Genomic DNA, 14415 nt, shown 5'->3' with positions numbered 1-14415 from the left:
TTTATACTTCGTCTCCGGTTGGGACCACTGCTTCAAAGTGTACCGGTCGTAAATAGTTGCTTTCTAAAACATCACGCCCCATTTTGGCATCGTAAAAGCTTTATCTTGAAGCCGCCCTCCACTTTAATAAATATTTTCTTTGTTTCGGAGCGACACTGCCTTTGCCCCGAGTTACAATAACGCGTTGTCACTGGACTATATTTTCGCGTTTGCTAACCTAACTGATACGTTTATACTGGACATATTTTTTCGGTACAAAGAAGTGGATTGAGATGAGTTTCTTTCGCTCGTTGAAACAATCGTAGTGACACAGATGCATAAAATATTTACCTTGGCGGAGATACCAGCGCAACGATGAGACTTTATAAAGTGCGACAAATTACAGAGGACAATTTGTGAATGCCGTTAAAGGCTCTGCAGTTACACTGTTACCACAAAGCGTTTTGTGGTGGTAACAAACAAATGACTCACTCGTTTTATTCATACAAAAAAGTTAAAGAAGTAAACGAATTGCGTATCCTTCTTTGGTTGATGGGACTTGTACATAACGTTAAAGGCTATGTATATATATATATCCTTTTCACGAGAATTAGAGATAACTTTATTAAAGTGAACGGTTAAATGGTAGGCCATACTGGCAAGGTATAATAAATTTGCAAACGTATTCAATTTAAGCTGTTAGGTATAACGGAATTTTAATATATTTTCCCAGATTGGTCAAATTCTATGTAAGCACAGTTTCATTCATGTAAAAAACTCATTTTGATATCGAATAGAGTGTATTTGAATCTCAATTAAAAGCGCCTATGCGAGTGACATGTACAGAAAAGCGTTGATTTCGTAGCACAGTATACGATCAAGAACGAAATAATGTGGTAAACAATACGCACACGGCAAAATATCGACTCTTTGTCGACATTCGAATGATGAAGGGGAAATTTTAGTTCTTAGAAACAGGTACAATACGTAATCACAAAACAAGCAAAAGTGGTAAACGTACCATCAACTTTATGTGGCAAAACTAATCGTAAAATATGCTTAGTAATGAGGGGTTAAACGCTTTTTTATGCAAGAAATCACCGGAAAAAATATAATGTCTTTGAGCTGTATAGTGGTGCTGTTTTGCACAATATTAATATTTCGTTTCACCCGAGTTCAAAGGTCATTACAAAGTACAAAAAGCGATTAAACTATGATTAAATTCATTTTGCACGCATATGAAATAAATGAGATTAACAAAAACATACTGATTCACACGATTTTGTCCATATTTATCATTGAATTGAAACTTTCATACAACCGTATCCAACAATTAAACAAAATCGAAGGATTTGAAAAATTAAACAATACTACACATGAAAAGTTCAATCAACAAAGGCATACTATGTTACACGATTTAGTTCCATACGTTTCAGTAACCTTTATGTAACTTACACATGACAGTAACATATCTACAGGTCACAAACCACCAATGGGATTTTTGATTCACTGAACAAGGAACAACAAAATGTAACTAAACATTAACAAGAACTTACATTTATACTGCATGCCGCTGGAGCAAGAATCACTGAAACTCGATACTTCACGGGCAAAAAATCATGACAAATGAATGGTATCACAGCTCAACATCATACGGTTTACGAGATCTTGTAAAATTAGTTAGTGCGCTAATGTGATTTATTATTTTGCCCTAATAGTAACAACATACTGTTTGCATAACGACCAAGGTGTTGTGCAAGCTAAAGACCAAAAAGTATTTCCAAGATATCAAAACCAACATTACAAATTGGGTTAAACTGACATGAAAAAAAATTACTAGCTTATTCCAACAAAACAAACGTTGACTTGTGAAAGGAAATGATACAAACGGAGTGACAAACAAATGCTCAACGATTCGCAATTAGGTCTTAGCGTATACAAGACTAGAGATGAAGCATGAAAGCATAGAATAACAAATGTTGACTAAACTAACAAATTGAAGAATTGAAACATTACTTTTGCGTATGATATGTTGAGATTAGGAAGGTAGTCCAAAAAAATTTCACCATGGCACGATCATGTTGCAAGCTTGCTGACGTAATGGGAATGGATGACGTATTGAGAGGTGTTGACGTAATAATGACTTGAAGCGTAGGAGTGAAGACAAATTACAAACGTTTTGGCATCAACTAACCAATACACTTTAAAGAGTTTTGACGTACCATTTCAAGTTGTATGTACCTTTCATCAACCAGGTGATTTGAAAACTTGGCACCAATTAGGACTGATTTGTATTTAATCGTACATTTTTGCTTAGATTTGTAGATACAGCTACTAACATCATGATTTACGACAGACCCACATTTTGCAAAACTTTCGATATGTTGCGTAAAGAGCAGAATTATTTATTCTGCAGCCAGAGGGGTAAAGTTGGAACTAAGTTTTTGAAAATTTAACATTAGTAACTAAGTTTTAAATTTTTTTTTAATAACTTTTTATCAATAATACCTTACCACAAACTTTATAGCTCTAACCGTTTTTTTTTTTTTTTTTTGGAGATAAACCAATTCAAATAGGATTTGTGCTCTTTGCGCCACCTATCTAAATTGAGCTAAATGGGCCTTCCGTGAGGTATGGTGTTAGTAACTTTCCAGATTTGTATCGATTTTTAAACAACAACAATAAAGCACAGCGTCCCATAATGGAAAGGCAGTCGGGAACCAAAAAGGTTCTTCTACCGCTGGGAAAAACATAAATCAATACAAAAGCTATGAAATAGAACTACAGTGGTAAATAGGAATCACAAAGTATGACAGCAACAACGAAACACATCAGCTCGTTTTGGTTTTGTCCTTCTTCCCCATCAGCTTCTTGAAGCTACTGGTTCGCTTCGGCTTGTTAGCAGTGGGGGAATCCCCTGGCGCGTGCTGCTGGCCGTTCTCTAGCACCATCTTGAGGCCGGATTTTTCCTTCTCTTTTCGCTTTTTGTTGGACATGCGCGAGAAGAGCTTCGTCATGCTGTTGCTCTTCTTGTGCAGACCTGGAAGGCTTTCGGATGCTGAGTCATCGGTATCTATGGCAACGACGTATACGTTTGAAGCAGGATTTTACGCATAACGTCAGAAAACAAAGTATTCGAATGTAAAAAGTTTAAACATTAAAAAAAATCCAATAAATACCCCAAAATCGAAACATATTTGTCTACAATGTTTGTGAGTTTGAAGCACCATTTCTTGAGCAAAATATGAAATTAACCAGTATTAGGAATTAAACATGAAGAAAACGTACAAAATTTGCAAGAAACAGTGAACAACACGAAAGGTCTTCTTTAGTATCTCTATGACCTATTTCACGAAGATGCGACCTAATACTGTAGGTGACGGCTAATTTATTACCAGCTTAAGAATGACTGAAAATACTTAAGCAAAGAGGAGTTCAGAGCATTAAGAAGAGTTTTCAAACTGACCGTGTTTAGGTTCGACAACCAACGACTGACGAATGTCTTTCTTCTTCTTCTTGCCAAATATTAAACTCCGCGTCCTCCGAACTTTGGCTGAAATGCGAAACAAACTTAACAAAACTGATTCGCACCTAACACAACACAAGGTTAAGCCTTTCCAAAGATAGCCAAACCAACATGCAACCCAGTGTTGCCTGTTCAAATTCTCGAAAACTACATCTCTGCTTGTTAAAAATAGTCCAATAACCGCTATTGAGATATAAACTAACCAGCCCAAATTTGCAGTAATTTAACCGCTTGTAAAGAATCATTCGTGTCAAAATGCACATAATATAACAAAAATTGCTTTTTAGAACCCAGCCAAAAAACACAACCAGCCATACCAACCCGCAACTGTCAAAACCAGCTCGGGAAACCCACTAGCGTGACAACACTGATGCAACCCAACAACACGTCAAGTCATGTTTCAGGCTGGCCAATGTCAACGTGTTGTAAAGCTGGTTAAAGTTTGGAACTTTCGAGCTTGCATAGTACATACCATCTGATTGCAAGTAATCGCTTTGAAGAGATGCAGCATCAGGGTTTAGCATGTGTGATGATGATTTTGTCGCTCCATGAATTGAGTTTCGACGGGGTCCTATAACAAACACGATTGAATTTTTCCGTTTTGTCTCACTTTTTCCGGAAGTGACAACTTGTGCATTTGCAACATCATTGATCATTAATCAGCAACAAGTCTTGAACTATGTTTTGTGAATGCCTTGCTGTATCTCTCTCTGCTAAAGTAAAACTGATTTACTTCACAAGATGTTCTCACATTAAACTGCCCATATCCACAAAGAAGAAGCATTCTGTGCAAAAGTAGGGGCATTTCAGATGTCAATAAAGTAAATCTTCCTCAAAAATCTAAAATTTTGATATCAAATCCACTCCTGGTACAAACATTAGCACATCTTCTTTTATGAATATTTCTTGATTATTTTCCTTCCTGATCAAGTTTACAAACTACTTCTATCAAAGTTTAAATCTCTTTCAAATCTTCCTCTTTGTGAACATTCTTGCCAATAGTTGACACTTTGTCAATTCTGGTTAAAAACTTAATATATTCCATGTGCTAATTTTGAAGACAAATTTCCGCTTTTTGTCTGATTTTAGTTGTTGTAAAGTAGTTCCTGCAAGGCAAACTGCTTTATGATTTCTACCAAACCTGTGGAGTAAAATGACTTTGACAGCTTTCCTATTTTCCAAAGCATTAAAAGACATACCTTTGACAGCCAGTTTGCAATTTTTGAACCACGGATACACTACACCTACATACATTTAAACAACTTTGTTGTCACAGAGGTATAATAACACTGAATTCCATGTTTGAAAACAACTGCATTCTGTATTGCAGCTTATCTATTCTATCCCTTGTGGTCATAAATACCTCCAGTTGTAAAATAAACATACAAATTTTGTAGAAACTGAATAAATATACCAGACAAAGCAGTATCCAATATACATTAACACTTGCTGCATTCTGTCTACTGTCATTGATACTTATTATACTTTATGCCTGTTACCTTTTGTTGTCTAATAAACCATCGAACTTTGCAAAATTCAATACACTTCATAAACTTTTTATACCATACCTACTTATCTACTGTCTTTCAAACTGTCGTTTAGATCCCAAATCCTACTATAGTTAAAAAAACAATCTTTGAAAATCTAATATAATTCAACACACAAACCGGGTTCCTTCTTTTCTGGGCTGCTGTCAGATGTGGTAAAGTGAATTTCTTCTGTTCCATTATTGGGAACAACTGTATGTTGATCTTCCTCAGATGAAAAGGATCCTGCATCTGCTTCATGTGACTCCATGTGATGTAAGTTATCATGCTCCACTGATGTGATCATGATCTTCGTCTTTTTGATTGCTTTTCCCTTCTCTTTGGTGGAGAGATCTTGAAGGGCTGTTTCAGCCACTGATTTGGGACTAAAAGAAATGCCACCTACAAAAAGAAGATAAAATGGCTGCATACAACATAGCGTATGGCTTTTGATTGCAAGATAGTTAACATAGTGGTTCTCAACCGGCACGGAAATTTAAAACTTGAGGGGAGGAATTTATAAATTTTTGCTCTGGGATCAATGACCTATGAAGTTGGTAAAAGACCCAATTTTTATGACATTTGTAGGGTTTACCATGTGCTATGTAATAATTAGTGAGAAATGAAAATGTTGGAACTGTTAAGGAAGTAAGTCAACAAAAAATGTCGGGAACCACTGGTTTAACTGGCTAATCTAGTCTCTATCTTGCATTCTGTGCATCTGGTATCATCATAAATGTTCATTTGTGAGTATAAAGTTGGTTTAAAACATTTTGAGTAACAAAAGCTAGCAAAATCCACTGACACCATACCCAATGTCAGCTGCACTAAGCTAAACTTTGATAGGTGACACATTCCAAAAATGCAGACGTTTGGGACAATAATTTTAAAACTACTTCCCAACAATAACCCTAAATTAATAAATCAGCTCTTTGCACCACCTATCGTGATTTAGCTAAATGTGGGACTGATGTGAGTTTTTAGTAAACAATAAACCTAGTGTGTAAAATGTATTGGTTGCCTGCAGTTTGAGATGGAACTGCTTCATACTTTAAAATACTTTTATGTTTTTCAGGAACTTTAAAGAACAATTCCCACCTGTTTTAGGAGACTCCGTTTCATTCAGGGTTGCCTGACTTTTGTCGTCATGTGACGCAGAGTGATTAGGTGAACTGAAAAAAATAAACCAAAGCATAACGAGATGCAATATAAAGAAAATCCAACTCAAGTATAGAATGTTTTGCAAACAAATGCTATGTAATTTAAGTAGTAATCCTTGTTTGTGCCAGTACACATACGTATTTATGAACAAAAACTAAAACACATTTAGTAGGTTTTACCTCTTTGTAGTTCTTGATGTCACCATCGTAATCTTGGTCTCGCTTTGGGACGAATTTAATTCTGATGCATCTTTGCTAAAAGACAACGAAAATACATTAGAAATGTATAGACTGAACATCGGCACGGATATTCGGCAATTTACAGAATATTTATATCAGCCATTTTGTCATCAGACCGACGATAAACGGCACAGAATCTTTGCTTGACGCGGCTGTGTCACGGCAAAACACAAAAGCTGTGACGTAACATTCGCTAACGCAATTCTTACACAGTTACATTCGTTCGTATGGAAAAGCACGACTTCGGGACTCTGTCGCACAGTTAACATTATTTAAGTCAAAAACCTGCTACAAATAAAAGTAAACCTAGACAGGAGCTTTGATGAGATGCAAGTATTTTCAACGAACAAGGAGTTGCGGGAACAGATCGTTTCTGGCAAAAAAAAGTGCCGTGTAATATGTCATGGCCCGTATAAATGCAAAGATTTGTTTCTTTGAAATAAAAAATAATTTTCTGGATTTTCCTTATTTGGGGTCTATGTCAAGGCAACCCTGCATCTTTAACTGCAGATAAAATAGTGGACATGGGCCTACTTAACTACCGATAACCGGTATTTATTTCTTCCTTAAAAAGCCTTCTTGCCATATCTCTACAATTGGCAATGCCTTTTAATCACATAACAATGAACCAATTGTGATCAAATCAATTAACGTACGGACACCACCCAAAAATAGAAGATTACAAATACTTCTATTTCAGGGTAACCTCATTACCTTGGAGTTGGCTTCAGTTTTGCAGAAGGGGTTGAAAACAGAGCCTGGAAACATAATAAATTAATAAAATTAGTTCAAGTGAGGCTTAAATAGAAATATATGACAAGGTATTTTTCTGATGAAACTGAATCACAATCTTTAGAAATAGCAAATTGCAATAAAATCTGCATAAATTTTATTATTTCAATGAGATCAGTGTGTATGTCTGTACCTGTGCAACTGAAGACTCATCCATAGTCGAGATGCTGTTTCTCTTTAGAGAATTTGAGTTTGACGAATTGTAATTCTCAATTACAGTAAACTAAAAAAATGAAAGAAATGTTTACAATCAAATAACAAAAAGCACTGGATTTCAATTTGACTTGTTGTTAGTTTAAAGTTAATAAAACGTTTTTACTCTGGAACACTATGCATGGACTTGAAAAGTAATTTAATCATAAGCATTACTGCCAAAGTACTGGTGTATTTAGAATAGATCGTGCAGACGTTTCAACAATCTCTGTTGTCATTATCAGTGCAGCACTTTGGCAATAATGTTTATGATTAAGTTTTTTACTCTTTTATAGAGATTATAACACTTTTACAGAGACCTAGTAAAGCAAAAAGAGATTAAGATGTGTCAAGGTTAAGAAACATGGATGTAAATCAAGTACAAAAAACTACAAAGATCATTTTATGTCCGTATTATTTTGTTTGGTGTACAGTTAGCTCTATTTTGATGTGTTGTTAGTTTCAAGTTAATAAAAAGTTTTTACCCTTTTATAGAGTTTCAAAATTTTTGCAGAGACATCGTAAAGCAAAAAGGAACTAAGGTATATCAAGGTCAAGAAACATGGATGTAAATCGAGCACAAAAACTACAAAGATCATTTTATGTCCTTATTATTTTGTTTGGTTTTATTTTGGTAAGTTTCTTACAGATTTACAGAACTTACATCCAATGTGATAACACCGAGTTTTTTGTCATTATGATTCAACACAACATCAGTTTGTGTGGGTCTTTCCAAGTCCATTTTATCAATATAGATTGTTCCAGAAGCATTTGTCTTATCTGCAAACCAAATTGCTGCATAAGTTTAATCCAGAGGTTCTTAACCTCGGTTCGATCGAACCCCAGGGTTAGACAACACTGATTCAGGGGTTCGATGAAGGTCTTTTGAAGTACAAATACATTTTATTTAAACTTTAGGGACGTATAGTCGCTACAAAAACATTTTTTATTTGCTAGATGGCAAAACATTGGAAGGATGTAAATAGGTTGTATTTGACATAACAAGAACACTGTGTGCATTGTTCATATGCAGCAAAACAATGAATGTTTGTTGGCAGCAAAAATGTATGCTCAAAAGCACAAAATGAGTTAACCTCTGAGGATGTAACTTGCTGAGGTTCGACCGAACGCTCAAGAATATCATAGGGGTTGGGCCGTAATAAAAAGGTTAAGAACCACTGGTTTTATCTTAAATCCACATAATGGTAATGCACCAGCCATGTACCTGACATTTTCACTGTAACCTCAATCTGACATGATCTTGAACCAAGGTCAAACGTGACAGGTTTGTCCTGTGATGTTCTACGGGTGGTTTCCTGCAATGAAAATATTTTGTTTTCATTGTTCCAAAATCAATAATAAAATGTAGGGTTTAATATGTGGATTTCAATCAAAACAACCTATGTTTGCAACTTTATTCCTGCATTGTTAGTTTGTAACCAGTGATTCACTGAAGTTACAAAACATTTTGGCCAATTGTATTACACATTTCGGCAATGTTTCTATTTACTACTTTGGCCATAACAAAACTTTTTGATTGTACAAAATTGATATTGGTTTCACCACTCAGAAGCAAAGTATGATAAAATCACTAGTTCATGTATCTCTAAAACACAAAGTATCTGTTTTGTGCAGCTTTTTATCATACATAATATCATATGAAAGTATCATATGACATGTATAGTAGGTTTGGCACTGCACATTTCAACAGACAGGAAGACTTCGATAAATTCTGGTTTTCAGGGCAAATATTTGAGGCATATAAACAAACCTAATGCCTTAATTGTCAAATGGCAGTATTGGAACAATAAATATTTTTTGTCTTAGGAAAGCTACATTAATTATACCTTGACTTGTCGTGGTAAATTGAGACAAAACTGACAAATTACATCATCCTCATTCTGGTCTTCAGTTAGTGGAATGTCGATCTTATTTACTGTAAAAAAAGTACACAAAAATAGACATGAATATTTGTTTTGTGTTCAGGTTAGAAGTGAATTGTAGTTTAAGCAAAAAAAAAAACATTTTTATTGACCGATCAGTTTTATTTGAAACAAAAAACAAAATTTTCTGGTCGTACTAGTGGAAATAAGTGAGGTGATGGTTGATATTGAAACATTTATCTGCGTCCTTTCATTTTTTGATAGGAAATAAAAAAGTGTTTTACCATTTTATGCATTGTAAATTTGTCACAATCAATTTTATTTATCGTTACAACTTAATATTGTATACATGTTAGGCAAATTTCAAATGTGCACATTGTAAGTTTAACGTTACATTACTTCTGATGTTAAGTCTCTTCTCTCTAACACGGATTGGTTTTGCAGGTCCTCGGCCCGATGGGGTTCGATGAATACTGCTCAATGAACCAAGACTTCCACTTAGAGCTTTAGACGAGTTTTCAAAATCCCTCAGTTTGTTGCCAGCCCCAATCGGAGTTGAAGATCCACTTCCAGGGACTAAATAAAATATGTTTTAAAGAAAAATATGAATAGCAGGCAAAAAATATATGAATGGATTTTCATTCAAGAAAATGTGTGGTCCTAAGCAGTGATGGGATTCAAATGTTTTGTCAGCCAGTTCTATCACAAAAGTCATATTTTTAGCTGGTTCTGTTTCAAAAAGTCTTTTGACAGTAACCAGTAATGCTAACCTGTCTGCTGATCTAATAAAATTCCATGAGATGGTTCTATTATAGAACCAGTGCGAATCAGCTGACTCCCACCACTGGTCTTAAGGCCTTAAAACGAATTTGAGTTTGGCACCTCTAATATGAATAATCAGCATGACGAAAATAACTTGCAAGCTTCAATGCAAGTGGAGACAACATACAAAATTTAGATATATGATCACATTAAGATTGGCAACAATTGACTGGTGTGTTTATGGTTAATTGCCAGTCTTCCCAATTGGTTTGCAATAGTTTTCTGTCGTCTTGCCAAATTACTGCCCTGCCATGCAAAGCTGCAACCAAATACAAAGGCTGCAACCTTTTCACAAATGCCAATAGTGCAAGGCAACCTTATGCCCCCATAACAACAGCATGACAGCTATCAGTACCAAATGATGTCAACACGATTGTGTGTTTTTTGCAGGTGCAATCCAAACAACTGTTTGTATTGAGAGCTAAGGGGTTTAAGTTTTTCATGTGTTTGTTTTCATAGAATTCATGAGTTTTTATGAATCTGCAACCATTTCATGACATACAAAAATGTATTTTTATGCCAAACTACTTTTACCAAGTCTGTGAACAGTTATATTAATGTAAAAATATACCAGAAAAGTGTTAATAAAGCTAGTTTGCATTTGATAGTCACAGCTTACAGTATACATTGTTAATGCATTAATTTCATGTTGGTGTTTGTACTTACCACTGTTGCTGGCATGTTCCTGTTTCATTTTCATCAGTTGTGAGGGAACATCAATCACAAGTCCTTCGCTCATGCTTCTGCCATTCGATCGTGGTCTTGGCTCTGTTGGCAACAAAAAAATGTGTTAACCTCAAGCAAAGTATTTAAATATACGTGCGTTACCAATCGACTCAGTGTTACAAACGCATAGCAGTGATAGAAATTATTTAGCAGTTTTTTATCCACAGAAAAATGTTAGTGTTTGGGTATCAACTCAAATTGGAATATATTTGTTGATTCTTACCCTGCAGCATTTCAGCATCAGATTCACTGTCGCCGAAACAACTTTGCTCCTCAACATCATCAGGTTCTGGAACTCGTTCACTTTCACGAAACGGACACCAAGTGGCGAGATTGGCCGAAAATGATGTTTCCAATACTGCACATTGAATACTATTGGCAATAGCCTACATAAAAAGTAACAGCATTTTTAAAAATGTCAACAAAAAATTGCCATTAAAAGTTTACATAACATGAACACTTTGTAAAACAACAAATAAATAGACAATTCTTGAGTGGTCTACAAGTGCTACACTTAATTGTTGCAAAAGAGTGCACAATGATAATACATTTTTACAATAAATATACTGACAGTAATCCTATGAAAAGACAAAATCAATATACCTCTGGTTGTGTTGTGGTCAATGTTTGTTTTGTAAGTGGTTTCATCACAAATCGAAAGATTGGGTTTTTCTCCGATGGTGACATTTGGAAGATCACCGATCCATTGCTACGATTTAGGGTGACAGTAAACTGCAAAAAAATGAGCATTTATTAAACAGATGAGCATTATATCTGTGGTGTTGCAATATTTAAAAGTTTTTGAAACAATGTTTGAAATTTTTTTTACAGAAAAGGAATTACACGTTATGTTAATATCACTGATATCAAAAAAGAAAGAAAGCTGTTTCTGTTCTGTATTTTTGCATAACTTGAACCAATCAACATTAATTAGTGAAAAAATGTGACAAAACACAGTTGATAGGTGGCTCATTCTATAAAACTTAGTTTGATTATTACTTTTTAAATCTTGTCAAGGGTTTAAAAAATGCAAGAAACTCCTAAATGGTTTTAATGCATTAAAGCAAAGACAATCAAAAAAAACCTGTCACTTAAAAGAACGCCTTTAAACCATGTCAGGGATCTGATAAAACCCACATCAAGATACCATGATTAATGGGAAATTTGCATTGACACAAACAGGAAATTTGCATTGACATTTAACATGATCACTTTATAAAAAGAGTCTACACTCACCCAACACTGAAACTGGGCAACAACTGCTGAATAGTTTGATGAACTCACAATCTTGGACTTCTCATTTTCTTGTATAGTAACGAAGAATCCAAATTCATTTGCTTGTAGCAAGACCTCAGCTTCCTATAGCAGATAATAATCGACAGTTTATTTCAATATTTTAGGCAAAAACACAGTTTGTGATGAAATTTATATTGCAAAAAAGGTAAAAAAGACAAATCATGTATGTATTAAGTTTATTTCATATGATTTTAATGACTACTGCAAGGTAATAAAGGACACAGTTGCATGAACTATTTTAATCTCAAAGTAATATGAACCTTTTAGCCTCTACCACAGTAATGCAAAACAACAAATTCTAGGCGTTGAAAAGATTAAAACCATGACGACCTTTGTAAGTTTTTTTTTATAGACTATATATCTGCGATCCAAAAAAATTCAGACATATATAGCAAGGCTGCGAAAAAGTTGACCCAAAAAAGGATTTGCAACTGTTTAATGTTTTCTATCAGCTCAAACATATATAAATACCTTAAGGCTTGCTTCAAGTATGCAAAAACAAGATATATATAGTGTGGATAGATTTGACTACAAAATTTAAAGACTTACAATAGAGTCTGTGTGCATTTTCCAATTTTGAATTGTTTTCACAAGCGGTGGTTGTGTGCCTTCTCTCAGCCCATAAATCAAAATCCCACAGCGGTTCTGTAATATAGATCCATTATAGGACATGTGAGACATAAGAGATAAGCTTTTGATCCTTACAGATGAATCTGAAGCCTTCTTTAATCTTTACTTTGAACAATAAAGCACATGGATTACAATAAGCTGGAGATATTAGGTTTAAAATTGGACATAAATCTAAGAGTTCAATTACTTGGGGAAATTACAAAAGTTCAATTTTGGTTGTGCAACCTTGGGATTTAATAAAGTCATGCACACAGACTACTTTACAATATCGTAAAGCAGCCACATATTTTTTTTAAAAACCATTGGCAGTATAAATCACCCACATGTATAGAAAGAACCAAATGTTCAAAAATTATTGCATTTAACACAGACTATTAATTTTTTGTGCTGATAAGTGCATGTTGTTGCATGTTGAACCTCAAACGTTATTTTAATACCTAGCTGATATCAAGGAATAAATCCGCCAATGCTTGTTTTAAGAGTATTTAGGTTGACCAATCCCTATTATTGTACTAGTCGTAGACCAAAAGATAGTAAATCATTAACAAATTCAGACTAAAGGTGTGTCTTTATTCTATTTGTTCCATTATATCACCATTCTATACAATGGCCTATAATACACTCAGTATATTGAAAACCCACCAAAAAGGCAAACAAGTTATCAATATCGTTAAACACAGAAAGTGGAAACAATTTTATCATTTTTCTGCAGTAGCTTTTTAAACCACATTGCAGTCTGCCAGAAAATCTATACAAACAAAATTTTACCTGTTGGTTTGCAAGTGCTATGTTTAAGTCTTGTATCCATGATTCAATAAGGACAGGCACTTTGTTGGGCGAACTCAAAAAAATCCATCTAGTAATTTGGTTGACCCACACCAAGTCATTTACTGGTTGCTTCTCTACATAAAAACACATATTTTAGAAAAAGATACATTGCCAAGTTTTATTCATGAAATCGACATTATTTACATTGCAAAACAAAAATGTGAAAAAACAGAGACTGATTTAAGTCTACTGAAGTATATAATTAAATAATCCAAGTTTTAATGTCTGTAGTATCAAACAGTAGTCTATCACTTCATAAAAAATGTCTGCTTGTGAATATATAACTAAAATAGTAAATGAAAAGCAATTGAAAAATAAAAACACTTTTTAATTTGCACTTGCCAGAATTTGAAGAACTTTTGTTGTCTTTAGATGTTGATTGTTTTCTGTAAAATAAAAGTTTTTTAGCTGTTTCTTATACTGATTGATTTTCAGTCAGCAACAATAGAAATATATTTAAAATCAAATGTACCAAATACACACCCACACAAAACATAAAACTCTAAAAGTATTTTTTTAAGTATAAAGCATACATACCTTGTACTGTGGTAAATATAGTAGATCATAAATATTGCAGATACAACCAACAAAGCATTGACAATGGGGAACCATTCAGACTTGAAGAAATTGATCAAACCGCCCCTTGAAACGGTGCTTGAAATACTGTGAAATGCTTTTTGAAGAAATGCTCCAAAGACTGCCATCTCTTTTTGTTGAGGAAACTTCAAGAACTCAGTAAATTGCAAACTTAGTTCAGAACATTTTAATCAGTCCCTAAAGTCAATAGTCAAGTAATGTATGAGTCCACTATTCAG

At 34.4% G+C, this 14415-nt stretch overlaps 1 protein-coding gene across 1 annotated transcript; it reads right to left on the bottom strand.

Moving 5' to 3' along the window:
- Positions 1–760: 760 nt before the first annotated feature.
- On the bottom strand, positions 761–14412 carry LOC145214438 (uncharacterized). Its single transcript, XM_080082964.1, has 20 exons — positions 14138–14412; positions 13943–13986; positions 13541–13674; positions 12692–12787; positions 12083–12205; positions 11450–11578; positions 11070–11232; positions 10787–10888; positions 9698–9874; positions 9263–9351; positions 8641–8731; positions 8080–8195; positions 7357–7446; positions 7146–7189; positions 6372–6446; positions 6130–6203; positions 5173–5433; positions 3978–4076; positions 3446–3532; positions 761–3052 (listed from the first exon to the last, which is right to left on the bottom strand). The coding sequence occupies exons 1-20, from the start codon at positions 14302–14304 to the stop codon at positions 2811–2813; spliced, it is 2403 nt and encodes an 800-aa protein (XP_079939090.1). The 5' UTR covers positions 14305–14412; the 3' UTR covers positions 761–2810.
- Between the last annotated feature and the right edge of the window lie 3 nt (positions 14413–14415).

This window comes from Phallusia mammillata, chromosome 2 (genome assembly GCF_965637545.1).
Source record: "Phallusia mammillata chromosome 2, kaPhaMamm4.hap1.1, whole genome shotgun sequence".
Classification (NCBI taxonomy): domain Eukaryota; kingdom Metazoa; phylum Chordata; class Ascidiacea; order Phlebobranchia; family Ascidiidae; genus Phallusia; species Phallusia mammillata.
This window is presented reverse-complemented; position numbering and strand designations above follow the sequence as displayed.